General features: G+C 44.1%; 1 protein-coding gene across 2 annotated transcripts; it reads left to right on the top strand.

Annotated features, from left to right (window-relative positions):
- Positions 1 to 3254: 3254 nt before the first annotated feature.
- On the top strand, positions 3255 to 9086 carry NHLH2 (nescient helix-loop-helix 2). Of its 2 annotated transcripts, XM_084650609.1 has the most exons (3): positions 3255 to 3724; positions 4051 to 4265; positions 6928 to 9086. In XM_084650609.1, exon 3 carries the CDS (start codon positions 6951 to 6953, stop codon positions 7356 to 7358), a length of 408 nt encoding a protein of 135 aa, XP_084506735.1. In that variant the 5' UTR covers positions 3255 to 3724; positions 4051 to 4265; positions 6928 to 6950; the 3' UTR covers positions 7359 to 9086. The 2 variants fall into 2 exon arrangements, with proteins under 2 accessions (XP_084506735.1, XP_084506734.1); XM_084650608.1 differs by having other exon boundaries at positions 3255 to 4265.
- The last annotated feature ends 6527 nt before the right edge of the window (positions 9087 to 15613 follow it).

The following is a 15613-nucleotide window of genomic DNA, read 5'->3' as shown; positions in this document are numbered from 1 at the left end:
CTCTCCCCACACAGAAGTCCCTGGGCAGGAGGAGCCAGATAAACAGGTGAGCAGAGGATAGGCAGCGCATGTGATCTGGGGAGAAAGGACCTGCCACACTATGCCAGATTCTCCTCACCCCCCCAAATCCATGGGGCAAACAGGAATATGAGACTGGATCTGCATTAATATGCACTGGGACATCTGGCTGCACTGGAAGAAGGCAAAGCCATGGAGTGATCTTGGATCTTCCACATGTCTAGCCTGATCTTTACAGACTCCTTGTGGAGGAACATCTGCAAGCTGTGAGGAATGTTGCAACTACCCAGTTCCATGCCCTCCTGGGGGAGAATTTTGGTTCTCTGCTTACAGATGCAAAAAGGATGATACAGTCCTAATATTTTGGAGCTCAATCATGCCCTGGATCTGTACTTGTATCTCTTCTTCCTAGGTAAAAAATGGTATTTACAGCAACAGTTTTCCCTTTCCTCAGATTCTGCAGAGGGCTGTCTGTAGACCCAAGGTTCTGTGTGGTGGGATTGGCAACTAGAGGGCCAGGATAGGAGTGAATGTACAGGCATCAACCCCATAGGTGCTCCAGGGCCCAAGTATCCACCCAAAAAAACAGGGTGCCCAGCACCCACAGGGACAATTTAATCTTTTGTGGGCCCCACTGCCTGGGCTGTGCCCCTGCCCCATCTGTACTCCACCGTAAGGCCCCATCCAGCCTCTTCCCCCCAAGGCCCTGCCCACCAGTCACACAGGGGAAGGGGCAGAGAAGAGCACCCACTGACACTCACATGTGTGACTTTTGTTTTTGAGTCAGGATCAAGGCTCAGGGGACATACATTTTAGAGAGTCCAAGCCAGAGGCTATATTGCATTTCTGCAGCCTCTCTTCTACAGTGAGAATTTCCCTTTAAGGGTAGCCACCACCAGGGAGTTCTAGCAGTATGGCTCCATTGGACCAGTGAGGCCAAAGAGCAGCTCCAGGAATCCAGAGCAGCAATGGATTGTTAGAACACCAAAACAGAAGGCCCTGGCTGCCTGCTGTTACCTCAGGACCCAATGTGGGAGGGGGAAGTATAATGGGGGTACTTGTGAGAGGTGAGTGTGCCCCATCTCACTGCACATGCCTGCTCTCTTAGCTTATGTCAGGTCTTCAGTGACTCAGCCCTCCAGCCAAGTCACACACAGACAGTATGAGAAATAAAAAAATATCAACCCCCTTCCAGGACACAAGTCCAACTGGGCATAGCTCAAAGCCCTCCATAATGTCTCTTTATCTGCAGCCCTATTCCTGAGTTCAGGCCTATCACAGTACCCTGGTTTGAACTGTCTCAGCCCCTTCTGGGCTCTCGCAAATGGCCCCTGCTCTTCAAGCAGTCCTGGCCATCGTGCAAGGCCACATCCCCCAGGGCTCCCTCACTGAAGACTCTTCACCTCTCTGGGCCTTTCCAGCTCCAGCTCTCCACCTGGGCCACTAGAAGAATTCAATTCCCCTTCAGGGATGTATCAAAGTCCACTTTCCCAATGGCAGGTGGGGAGGACCCAGGCCCACTCTCTACTCCAGGTCCCAGCCCAGGGATCCTATAGACAGCAGCCATCCACCACATCCATTTAAATAAACTGTATCACTTCTAAAAATCCCCACAGCCTCTGTTCACTCTTCATACTTCCCTCAAACTACCATCCATTTTTCTCCAACTCTAACAAAGAACTGAACTCACACTGGCCCTGCAGCTCTTCTTATACTAGCCTGCTGGGACCTGATTGGCTGCTTCCTACACAGCTGCTCTAGGCAGCTTGGAGGACCTTTCTACTGCCTTTTTGTGAGGCAGGGTGAGGCAGGGCAGCAAGGCCTCCAGCAGGGGGCTTCCAGACCCAGTCCGTCACATCATAGGGAGCAATGCCCCTTTCCAAAGGACGCACCTTCCAGAGATGTCCTCCCACATTGATTGGAATGGCTCTGTGCCAATGTACACCCACGGTGACTTAGGCATTGCATTTATTGTCGGAATATTTCTTATTCTTAGAAACCCCACAGAGCAGGCAAATTATTCAGTCCCAGTCAACATAATGTTGTATTATTATTAAAAAAACCTTTACTGAGGCTTTGCCCTGTGTTGGTGTCCTCCACGCAAAGATTTCAAAGCACTTTATATGGGTCCTGAATTAATTCCAGGATGCTGGGCAAGTGCATTACTACTTGGGGCTCTCAACACCCCCATGCAATAGTCTCCCCCTGGCACAGTTGCGGAACCCCAAGGCAAGAGAGGTGAAGTGCTTTGCCCAACGCCACCCTCCCAGTCAACAGCAGTGTCAGGGCAGACCTCAGAAGGCCTGGCTCCATGACCACAGAGCCTCCCCCTTCCCACCAAAGAAATGCTTCTTGGCAACAGATTCATCCCAAAATGCTGGCAGTAGAAAATGTACCGGGGTACTGCCCTGGGGGTCTTCCCTGGTGCCAGGCAGTGCCATGCACCTCTCTAAAACCAAGCTCTGGCTCATTTCAGTGCCAAAGAAGCTGTTGGCCCAGCATAGAGCTCTGCGCCCCGCATCCCATTGTCTCGCCTGGCTGGGGGGGCTAAGCGCCCTCCCAGACCAGTGGTTTTCAACCTGTGGTCTGCAGATCCCTGGGGGGCTGCACACTACACCTAAGTTTTCCAAAGAGGTCCCCACCTCCATTTGAAATTGTTTAGGGGTCCACAAACGAAAAAAGGTTGCAAACTGCTGTCCCAGGCTATTATCTGCTTTGTTGAACAACCCTGGGGCCACCATGTCCCTTCTTCCCCCCACAATCCATCCAGGCTGGGTGCACTTCCAGGTGTATTGGACATTTGGGCCAGCACTAAAGAAATGTGCTGGAGAACAGCCTGAGGAGTCTCACTGAGCTTAGTGTATAATGTATATAATGCAGATTGGTGTCTAAAGCTTCTTTATTAACTTCCATGCACAATGCCAGTGGTATTTTTCTAGACGAGTGGGTAGCCAATAGTTTGGGCGCGAGGGAGCAAACATGGCCATAGCCTGCATATCCAGAGGCTACGGTTTCTATCACGGGCTGCTTTCGACTGTTATAATTTGTGGCACCGATTCAGTGAGAATTCTGCTCTGCTGAAAATATTTGGGCTGTGAAAACTCCCACACTGTGACAGATGTCAAGTCCAATTAAGCGACACGTGTCCAGGTTTCTGTCCAATAGGATTTCCCATTAAATATCAATTTAAGTGAGGGGGGGGGGATGCCATCCCTCTTTCCCTATGCCTTTATCTCTTCCACCATCTCCAGGCTCAACCCTTTGGTACCAGGAGAGAATCCACAGCATCTCAGTTTCTCTCCCTCTGCCACCTTCCCCAGCTTTTCTTTGCTTCGCTGTCACTACACGGGGGACTTGCACTTTTTCACCAACATCATCTCTTGCAGCATTTCCAAGCCACTGGCAATGGTTTATATGCATGTATAAATAAAAGAGATAAAGAAGGAGTTGGGACAGAAGGATACGGGGTATATTTTAAATCTGATCTTCAAGGACTGGAAGAAAACTAAACATTTATTTCCCTGCACCCTAGTAAATAAATACATACATAAAAAGAAGAAGGGGACGCATCATTATTCCTGATTTACAGTATTGTGTGCCTGGGAATAGAAGAGACATCAGCTGAACAAAGCCTATCTCTACAGAACAATCTCACTTCTGAGCCAGATCATATCAGAGACCTGCATGGCATTTTCTCTTTACAGGGGTAAGCCGAGGAGTACAACATAAATTGAATCTTATCCCGACCATCATCTTTATCGATTGTGCTGCTATTAGGAAGGAGAGGGGGGGAAATATCTTGATTGTGTTTATCTCTGCATCTCTTTTGTTATTTATCGAGACCTGGGAGGAGGAAGAGAAGGGGAAAACAGCACTTTTCAACACATCCTCACACACACACAAACACACACCAAACACACCGGCTACTGATATATTCTAGATCTCTGGGAGAAAAAAAGACTCTGGTGGGAAAATGTATCTCTAACTCGTCTTAAATTACCTACGTTGTTATTTATACTCTCCAAAAATTAGATAACATCTTCCATTTCTGGACCTGCGAGGCCATCACAAGGAATGAGATCTGCCTTTTCCAATTCAAACAGAACAACTCGCTGCTTTTAATTTATTTTTGATTCTGAATTTTTCTTTTTCTTTTTAATGTTCCTCTCCTGGAGTTTCGAACTGTAAAAGCACCAGGGTGTGGGAAAGGGGGCTTTAAGAAAGATTGTTGCAAAGACTCAGGCAAGGTAAGAGCTCTTTAACTAATATTCTTTTGCAGGTGAAATTGGAATCGTTTTATTTGAAATCTCTCTCTTTGTTCAGATTGCCAACATAGGCGCTGGATATTGTTTGAGATCAACCCAGATCGTAAAGGAAGGGAATTCAACACGCTGTATGGACAAACCTTACAGCAACTTTCTCCGATAACTAACGCTATAATTTCCCGTTTTATATGTTGCCACGCTGTAAATTTCGAAAGCTTCTTTCAAAAGCTATCTATCCCTTCTTTCAAATCAACCTCTCAGCTGAAAGACGCTATTCGTATTTTTCAGAAGATCGCTGATATTTAACCTGCGTAGTGGCTTGTTATTTTGTTTTGTATTCTTGCTTTCAGAACCTCATTAGTAAAGTCATCAGCATTTTAAAACAGCAATAAGCAATTCGGAAAGTTCTAGTGGTCCCCGAGTCTCTTCTAAATGAAGAAATCTTGCTGTTTTTCTTTCCCCCCTGTTTCTTTTTTGTAATCGCTTCATGTTTGTTTCCTTTGCTCCCTACACAGCTTCCTGCAGTTCCACTGTTTGTTTTCTTGACACATTCGCCGGCATATTGATAGACTTTTAATCCGTGTGGATGTGTTGTAATAAAACAACTAGATACAGAGGGAAGTGGGTTTTAGACTCTGAATTCCCACTCAGCCTTTCCTCTCAGGAAGCTCCTCAGTGTGCAAAGCATTTCAAACAGGGTGGAAGCTTACCTGACCCCCCACCCTTTATTATTAATTATCATGATTATTTTATTTCAAATCTTTAATGCGCTCAGAATCATACAGTCTTTCGTTTTGAAGTTTTTTTTTTTTTTTTGCAAACTGGTTCTGAGTAATAATAATAAGAAATAATAATAATAAATCATTAAATGCCCACAGTACTGTAGTTGAGATCATAAACTTTACACTGAAATACTTTGTAATCCTAATTTTTGTGGTAGGTTGATGTATTCCCTCCTCCCTCCCCCACCCCACATTTGTGTCCAGGGTTATTCTCTAGTTGCCTGATGTATTGTTTTATTACATGCCGGCATGTCCATATGAGTTCCTGGATTTGTATTGCTGTCTACATGACAGATGGTGTTCTGTGAAGCTGCAAGAAGATACGATTCAATTTTCTTTTGAAAGGCACGTCTAAATTCAGTCATTTATTTATATATTTTAGAAGGAGGGGGAGAGAGAGAGAATGAAAAGAAATGTGAAAGTTTTTTTTTAAACCATCTTTAATAACCTGGAACCCAGAAATATCCCCATCCAATCAGTTACTCTGACGCTACAGATTCAAGAAAATTAGCATGAGAAAGCAGCTCCGCATTATACGAAGAATAGAATAGAGGAGCTACATTAGATCCTATAGGTTTGATTGTATCTCCCCCATACTTCCACGCTGGCCTTGTTATGGTTAAAGGGTCTTGAGCTATATTTCTTTCTATTTTAAGCCATCAAATCCATATTGGATTCCATTTCCGGGTTAAGCAAAAAAAAAGTTTAACAGACAATTGGTAGAGGGGAAATACTGTATTTAGAAATGAAAAATCTATTTAATATTTGGAGAGTAGCTGAATTATTGTTTTATTCTTATTTTATTTTGTTATTGCTCCCTGGGCCTGTTTCCACAAGCAAACAAACTAGGGAAATGATCAGAGGAAGAATATTCTGTAAAAGCTGTTGACAGATGTTAGATTGTAAATTATACTGTATGGTTTATTGTTGTTATTATTATTCCTACGATCATTGGTAGTAACCCTTTCCACGTAATAAAAAAAATGGATTTGAGTTTCCTCTACAGAAATCTCCCTGTTATAACCTAGGTAAGATATAATATTTATCTTTTGTATCGTCTCTATTTTACTGAGATGGGGGTTGTTTTGTTTAGAACCAGTTAGTTGGGATTTACAAACCCTTGGGAGAAGTAGGGAGGAGGCTCAGGCAAGGGGAAGGACATTGGTAATTATTATGAATTAATTACTATTATTAATTATTATTATTATTATGTAATGTTGTTTTTCAAAGCCAGGTAAAGGGAGATATAATCAGAGGCTAGAGGGCATGGTTCTACTCCGGAGTAACTCCACTGAAGTCAATGACACAAAGCTAAAACTGACGCAAGAGAGAGCAAAATCAAACCCTAGTCTAGTCTGGTTATACCCAACCCGCCTTTGTGCCCAAACACATTGTTGTCTCGTTGTTGTCAACAGGCCCTATCTCTAGCGGGTCTCCTGGTTTGATCTGGTGTTTCTTTCTCCTTGGGCCAAATTGTTCTCCCTTGCAATGGTGTCAATCTGGAGTCACTCCCTTGCCTTGGCTAGAACGACTCCCCCAGGGTTACACCCGCGCGTGTCAGGAGCAGAATGCGGCCCCGTGTCCTGACCTGGGAGGCGATTGCCGGCTTGCTCTCCCCATAGCGGAGGGCGCCCTCCCTGACTCCCCTTGGCGCTCCGATTTGGCATCTTCAGGGCCAGGGAGTGTAATTCCAGCCCGGATTGGTACCGGCGGATGAGCTCCGCTAGCTGGGAGGGGCTGGGCCGGGCCCAGGGGAAAGGGGCTTTGCCGGTCGGCTTGCACAGTAACAGTGTGGACTTTTCTATTTTGTGCCTCCCTCCTTCCCCTGCCCCCTCCCCCGTCCCCTTCCCGTGTCACTGAAGGCTCATTTCCCCACCCCACCAAAATGATGCTCAGCCCGGACCAAGCGGCGGATTCCGATCACCCCTCCTCGGCTCCCTCGGACCCGGAGTCCCTGGCGGGGACCGACGCCAAGGGGCTGCTGGGCTGCTGCGTCTCGGACCCGGAGCCGGTGGAGGAGGGCGGCGGGGAGGGCAAGGGGGGCGGCCGGGCGGCCCTGCACCCCCAGCAGCTGAGCCGCGAGGAGAAGCGGCGCCGGAGGAGGGCCACGGCCAAGTACCGCTCGGCCCACGCCACCCGCGAGCGGATCCGGGTGGAAGCCTTCAACCTGGCCTTCGCCGAGCTGCGCAAACTGCTGCCCACCCTGCCCCCGGACAAAAAACTCTCCAAGATCGAGATCCTGCGCCTGGCCATCTGCTACATCTCCTATCTCAACCACGTGCTGGACGTGTAGGGGCTGGGCCGCGGCGGAGAGGGGCCGCGGGAGCTGGGCTGGCGGGGACGGAGGCGACGCGCACTGCCGGGAGGCGAGACTGACAAGGGGAGACACTTGCAACATATTCCACCTGGGGACGGGAGGGGCCCTCGGAGCCCTTCCTGGCGGCCCCGGGGGTGGATCTGACTCCTTCGGGACAGCTTTGCGGGGCTCCCCAGAGGCCTCCGGCTCAGACATTGCGGATGCATCTGCGTTTTCTGTAGGGCCTGATAACCAGCCAAGACCGTTCATGTCAATAGACCGACTCGCTGTCTCCTGCAGGGCTAGTTTTCCTTTGGAAATCACTCCAGACTGCGCAGGTAACATTTCATTGTCCTCCCTTTCTTACTGAAGGAGAGCTCAGAGCTGTCATGGCTCTAGGGGCCAAAAGCTCCGAAATTAGAGACTTTTTTATTTCTCCTCCCGGACAATCGCACAGTGCCCTACACAAAACGCAAGAGACCAGTTTGTTTTTCACACGAGAACTTCTACAATTAGCCTCCAATTCAGCAAAGCACTTAAGCACTTGCCAGGTCAAGGGGACTTTAAAACGGCCCTAAGTTCTGCAAGCTTAAGTGCTTTGCTGAATGAGGACATTAAAGACTCACAGGGTAAAAGGAAGCTATAAAGAACATAAAAAGGGAAAGGGCAGATGCATTTCCAAAGTCTTCTGGGGGTATATAAAAATAGACTGAATATTTTGCAAGGTTTTCTTTTTAAAAATCTTTTCCCACCTATACCACAAGGTGGAAGAGCAGTTTGGTGATACACATATAGAAAGTCCAGTTTTAGAAGGAAAATGTAAAATCAGATTGTTTTTCAGGTTGTCAAGTGCCCCTTTATATATCCAAAAACATCTACTTGTGACCTTAAACATGTGACCCATGGGTGCAGTTAAAAATAACTATTTTTTATTTATGTTAGAAGGAGTAGACTATTTATTTTTTTCAAGACCTATTTATTTTTCTGAGTGGTGACAATTTTACTTTGGATACTTTGTGCCAATTGGTTTATATAGTCGAGTGTTTACACTTTCTCCTGTGGAATATTATGTCTAACTTTTCAAGTGTTTGTTGGGATCAATACAGTGGTTATTTGTTTTTTGCTCCAGTTATATTGCACTTGTATATGACAACCTTCCCTTCCGCCCTGTTTCTAAGTATATTTTATATATTAAGACATTTGTTCTTGAAGGATTTTTCTTTTTTGTGTGGGATCAACACTAGCACTTCACTAGAGATTTTTTTTTTTAAAATACTTGTTGTTATTCTGAACTATAGTTATGTCTGAAAAGTACTTTACAAACAGTTTATAAGAGAAGTAGTTTTTTTGTCTGTGTGTGTGTGTGTGTGTGTGTGTGTGTGTGTGTGTGTGTGTGTGCGTATGTGTGTGGTATTTTTTTAGGAAATGACTTTTTTCCTAAAAAAAAGAAAAGAAAAGAAAGAAATAAAAATAAAAATAAAAAAAAATCCAGGACTACTTTCCTTTGTAACAACCAAAAAAATTCTATAACCTGAATATGTTTCATGTTCTCTGCTGTGAATCTCTCAAAACAAGGAGCGCGTTTTAGAGACAAAAAAAGAAAAAAGAAGTCTGCGATCCAAAGATTTTAATCTTTTTCAGGGTTTTTTTGTGTGTCTCTGTTGCTTTATATAATGCAATATTTTGTAGTGAAAATAGATAAATCTGGTTTCTATCTGATGCGTTTTTCATATCTCTCATGAATGGTGCGCTGTTTTGCATATAAATAAAAGTATCAAATAAAGCTGGTTTTTCTTAATTATTTTTCTTTGATTTTTCCATAAGATGGAAATTAGAAAGGATGTACAGCCAGTATTTGCATGAGATTTTTGAAGCCTTCTAAAGTTGTCTGTGAAAGAATCTCAACAGGTTGCACAAAAATGGACAGTTGCTGTCTGATGCTAAAGATCATAATTTATCTGATAATAAAGAAATTCCTCACATAAGGCCCTGATCCTACAACTGGGCTCAACAGATTCAGTTGCAGGATCGGGGCCTAACTGTGTATGAGCTGCAGGACATTTCTTTCATCCCCTGCTCATTCCACTGGGCATCTGGTAGCACACTTTAAAGTTCAGGCTGTGAAGTCAAATCAAACCTTTAGAATCACCTATTTTTACAAATTGTTTCTGACACATTCATCTACGTGGCTGGTATTTTACATGCTTTGTCCCTGCCTGACTGTGAGGTGTTTGGGTTTTTTAAGTTTAATTAAAATCCCTTCTGCTAGTTCTGATTTGGATGCAGTGAAATAAAAATACACTTTTCTTGTTTATAAAAACTCCAACCCCACTTATTTGGACAGGGCTACAGCTAAAATGACTGATAATTGAAACACGGCATTAATGTAGACCTGATCTTGTAAAGGTATATTACCAGGGTGAAAATCACACTGTGCAGGGGACCAGCAAGGCCTAAGCACCACTTAACTGACAATTAAGCCCTTGTCTGGCTCCTCTGCATGGGGTGCATTTTACCTGCAGTGCTGTACACTATGAGTAGTCCCATTGACTATGGGACACATCTTTAACCTTCACCATAGTAATGGTGTCCATCATCAGGCCCACAATCTTCACTGATGAATAGAGGCTTTACTTAGTTTGAAAAAAAAATTTTATTTTTGATTAACCACAGTCCTGACCAGCTGAAAAACTGCACATGGAGAAGGTACAGTAGATGATGTTAACTCTAAAGGTGCATACTTTCATATGCACTGTGCAGCATATACAGATATTGCAGCCAGATGTGCCCTTTTCAAAATGTTACAACTTTAAATGATCATGTAATTTTAAAACTTTTGCTCCAGTTTTCTTCAAATCTGGCTTGTTTCATGTAGACCACACAGAGATTTATACGTTATGCCGAGTATGATGACAATTGACTGAGCAGATCTGAAGTTATGAACATTTACATTCAGCAAGCCCTGGCACTACCTTAATTCACACAGACTTACAAGGTCTGTATACAAGTGTGGAAATGCATATTAGGGCCAGATTCTACTCTCAATTACACAGGTGTAAATCAGTAGTAAGTCCACCAGTATAAATAGGCTGCAGTACTAACATACAGAAATCAGTCCTTGGCTGACTGGCGCCTCTAAGTGGACCAGCTCCTGCTTTAACTGAAGTCAATAGGGGGTGAGGGGTAGTAACGGGATCAAATCCTAAGTGTGACTTTTTCTACTGACATTGGTAAATTCCAGTTGTCATTTGATGGCTGATGCCAGTTAATTATAAAAAACTAAGTCTTTTGCTCCCCACTTCTTTCTTTTTCTTAAAAATAAAAATCATCATCATTGAGGAAATAAACACAAGAAACAAAGTTAGTGCAACGTGAAGTCTTCATGGTTAAGCATGCAAAAGCCAGGAAATGCCAAAATGAAGATCAAATAAACAACCTTAACTCTACCCCCTTGTGCTTATGCCTTATGAGACAGATACCATCCACAGCTCATAGGTTATCTTGGATACACTGTACCTAAGTTAGTAGCAAAATGTATTATTATTTGACTTACAGGATGTGGTCACATGTTAAGGACTATATCATTTTGTGCAAGCTGACCAGCAGGCAGAGTGCAAACTTAAAATGAAAAGTGCTGACTTTTTAATGTTTAAACCTGTATCCTTAATGTTGCACTAATGTGTTTTTTTGCATTTAATGTTAGACATGAGCCCACACTGCAACCATGGATATGAACATGCTCAAAACTCGGGAAAGTTTAGTTCTGAATCCAGACCTAAATCTGGCCCTGAACAACATGGCTCAGGTCCTTCTCTAATTAATACTGATATAAAGTATAAGACAGAGACCTGGAAAATACCACTAACATACAGAAATCAGAAATGCCTCCAATGTACAAACCTGGGGCATTTCACTAACAGATATCCAGCATACCATTAATATAAAGAGATAAGACATATCACTAACATAGCAATGGGGCACGGTACTTCCAATATATGACATAGAATGCTGTGCTAATATATTGACAAGTGCATATGAATAACATCAGACATGAAGCATGCAAAAAACATGCAAACACAAGGCATTCTACTGAAACACAGAAATGGATCCTGCCACTAACACAATGACAGAGATCAAACTCCTGCACACAGACCATGGGCTAACATAAAGATATAGGGCACAAATCTACACCACTTTATCCGCAAGTGTCACTTACACAGGTAAGCTTACTCATTTCTAAGGGCCAATTTGCATGAGTAAGGGCTCTTTACATATGCACTGTGCAGTGTATAATGCTCATGCGCATAAAAGATTGCAGGGTCAGGAGCATAGCGCATTCTACAAAACATGCAGACATGAGTTACACTGCTAACAGACAGGCATACATGAGGTAAACTGTTTCCAGACATGAAACATGCCTCTAACTTTTAAGCATGGTACATGCTATGTTTATTCATAAATAGCTTAGTTACTGACCAAGAAATAGCACCGTCAGGTTGGATAATGTTATGTAGCCAGTGCTCAGAATGGGGGAAACAGTGCGGGCGTTTGAAGTAATTTGATATCTTGCGTTATTCCTACCAACGGGGGAAGGAAATGATTTTCTATTTTTTGTGTGTGAGTTTCAACAAAGAAATGGCACTTTTTCAGTGTATTGTTATGAAGAAATACCCAAGTTTATCTATCTAGCTATGTATGTCATATTTGAAATAAGGCATACATTTTTAACAGCGAGAGTAATTAACCATGGGTCAACTTATCGAGGATCCTGTTGGAGTCTCCATCACTGACAATTTTTAAATCAAGATTGGACGTTTTACTAAAAGATCTGCTCTGGCAGTTATTTGGGGGAAGTTCTATGGCCTATGTCATACAGTGGGTCAGACTAGATGATTGCAGTGGTCTCTTCTGGCCTTGGAATCTATCTTATCTATAAAAAGAAAAGGAGTACTTGTGGCACCTTAGAGACTAACCAATTTATTTGAGCATAAGCTTTCGTGAGCTACATCCGATGAAGTGAGCTGTAACTCACGAAAGCTCATGCTCAAATAAATTGGTTAGTCTCTAAGGTGCCACAAGTACTCCTTTTCTTTTTGCGAATACAGACTAAGACGGCTGCTACTCTGAAACCTATCTTATCTATCTATCTATCCTGTAACCCAAGTAACCTAGCCCTTTTAGTGTGGATCGATATAATCTAATATCAGCCATTATTTTTCAACATTCTTGGTTTATTCTCTAAGGGAGGAAAGCTCACTAACCACAATAACAATCACCCCAAAAGAAAAAGGCACTCTCCTGCAGTTTTTGTTTCTTCCTGCCGAGGTGATTTTGTTTCCCCTGCCTCTTCCCGTGGTGCTGGATTTCTCCTTTCTGTCCAAAATGGCCATGCTGTTTTATCCTGTGTGTTATTTGCATGTGGGCCTCAGATTTGTCTTTGGCTCCTTGTATGGTTTGGGATGAGACCCTCCCGTCTCCTGGGAGGGGGGCAGGTGTTGCTCCAGTCGAGCGAATGGAACCAAATTACAGGACCGTCTGTCGCCTCCTCTGGGAGATGGCAGAGGGAGGAAAGGAGGGAAGGGAGGCAGGATGCCACATGACAGAAAAGAAAGGCATAACATTATCCTGATGCCGATAAGAGCCTGAAAACATGAGTACACCAGCCCTCAGCCCCACCCTAAAATAGGCAGCAGCAGCCACCTGAGAGAGAAATGTCAGTGTTAGAGACAGAAATGAACTCAGATACTGAGCTTGAACAGCACAGGCTTAAAACTGAACAGGGCTCAGATCCACCAAACTTTCACACACACCCTCAAGAAAAACCCAAACCAAAACAAAACTGGGCCACTCAACAGGCCCTTCTCTCAGCTCCCTGTATCTTTGAACTTTCCCTCAGCTGTCCATATGATAGGCTCTTCTTCCTAGTGACTTCCCCACAATCTTCTCTCTAGGAACTAGTTTGCGGGAGGTCTTACCTACATCTGGTTCCCAGGATTCAAATACCCTGCCTTAATCCACCTTTGGGCTGATACCCTGTAGGAGAAGCTCTGGAGAGACAGGGATCATCCCATGACGAAATGAAGTGGACATAGATTGGGTGCTTTATTTAAATAGAGTTGTCTTGTGGTGAGAAGGCATGCCTGGGCATCAGGGTTCCTGGATTCTCTTCCTGGCTCTGCCACTGACCTCTTGTGTGGGCTTGGGCGAGTCATTTAACCCACACAGTGTCCCATTCTGTAAAATGAGAGATGGAGTATGTGGGAGAGGGAGAGGTATGTGTATGTATATGTATATGTGAAGGGCGGGATGAAGTGGAGGGGTGGAAGTGTAGGGGTAAATATATGAATGTTGGGTGTGGGATGTGTGAGAGGGAGAGATACGTGTATGTGAAGGGAGGGATGTAGGGAGGAAGGTGTGTGAGTGGGAGTAAGTATATGAGAGGGCAGGAGATAAAGACTGGAAGGGAAAGTAGTGTGAAGCATAAGGAAGGGGAAGGGTTTGAGTGGGTGGGTCTTGATGGGGGTATACGAGACAGGAGAGAAGATGCTTAGGATGGCCACAGATAACAGCCATCTTGGGAATTACAAGCAGTCATTATAGGAAATTCAAATCAGGCGGAGACTGATGCCATGTAGGATGGAGCCACAGGGAGTCATTAATTAGACATTAAAGACTGCTGAAAGGAGTGGATGACAATATTAATGGTGTCCATATAGAGAGGGACATTCTGTCTGAGTACAAAGAACAAGGGATTTGATTTTACCCCCAGTTTACTCTTCCAATGAGCTGTCTGTCCGTTTCTCTTTCTAAATCCTCCTGCACGTACAAGTGGTGAAAGACTGTGGCCTCGGGGGCCAAAGGACAACAAAGGTTTATGAACCAGATAAACAATCTGGCTTAGTGATGTTTGGAAAAAGAAAAGAAAGAAAGAAAGAAAGAAAGAAAGAAAGAAAGAAAGAAAGAAAGAAAGAGCAGAGATGGGCTACAGGGCTATGACCTTGGGAAGAGCTGAGTTTGGAGGGATTTTCTTGTGTAGACACAGTGGGCAAAGACCAAGCTTTCAGTGCCTACTCAAGCTAAACTCTAATAGACATCAATCGGATTTTTGCCTGGTAAAGGACTGCAGGATCCATCCCAGGTTTAAACACAAGCTTCAAAACTTTGCAAGAATCAGTTCCTACAGGAATAGCCACAAATCTGTACTGGACATAGCAGCAATAGCGTCCTTGGCAGACGGTAGTTTCCCTCTAGCTGCAGTCTCAAGGCCCAAGTGTGAAAGCTCTCAGATTTTGCTGCCATCATCCAGCAATGGGGGCTGAAGCAAACATTAATCAATGGAGTTAATTAAATGAAGACCAAGGGAAGACTGGTTTATTCCCCTAAAGACTAAGGTTCAGGTTCTGATACCAGTTACACAGGTGTAAATCCAAAGCAGCTCCACTGATGTCACCAGAGTTACTTGCGATTTACAGCAGAGTAACGAGAGGATGATGATGATGCAATAGCACCCAAAGGCCACAATCGTGATTGGGCCCTAATCAGAACCTGATCCTAAATATCCAGTCCTGACATTCTTATTGACTCTTTACTCAGGCAGAACTCCCAGTAGACCTTACATTCTATAGGGGTAGATTCTATTTTTTACTGTCACAGTTTCTGACCTTGTCTGAATTGTCCAGAACAAAACTAGGGTCAGGTAAACTGGTTCAGATAAAAAAACCCTAGAGATAGGCTCAAGCTAAAAAATTCACATCTGGATTTTGAACTCTCTAGAGTGGGGAGATGATCCAGGGTTTTAAGTCAGCCTCCTCCCTAATAGAAACCTACCAAACTTTTGCCCCAAACTGAACTCAAGACGGAGAAAGGAAAAGAGAAGATGTGAGTGAAAGAAAAGATGTGAGAAAGAGAACAGCCAAATGAACTATCACCAGGCCGTGGAGGGGACTAAATTGTCCCTCCTAAGCCTGCCCAATATTCCAAACTGCTCAGACTGGGGCTGCCTTATGTTTCCATGTTTTATTTGGTGATAGCCTCACTGGAGAGATGGGTATCTCTGAGGATGACACTGCAGGATGCTAGCCTGAGCCTGACCTGGGCCTAAACTGAACTCCCCAGTATGAACACTCCAGGCTTTGGAAAATCCAGGCCCAAGTTTTGTGGCTCATGTGAGCCAGCCGTTGCTGCACAGTTATGTGTTGTCCATCAAAGAGCAGTTTTGGGGAGGTTCTTTCTTGACGAGACAAAGAAAACGC

This window comes from Lepidochelys olivacea (genome assembly GCF_965140295.1).
Source record: "Lepidochelys olivacea isolate rLepOli2 genome assembly, chromosome: 1".
Taxonomy (NCBI): domain Eukaryota; kingdom Metazoa; phylum Chordata; order Testudines; family Cheloniidae; genus Lepidochelys; species Lepidochelys olivacea.
This window is presented reverse-complemented; position numbering and strand designations above follow the sequence as displayed.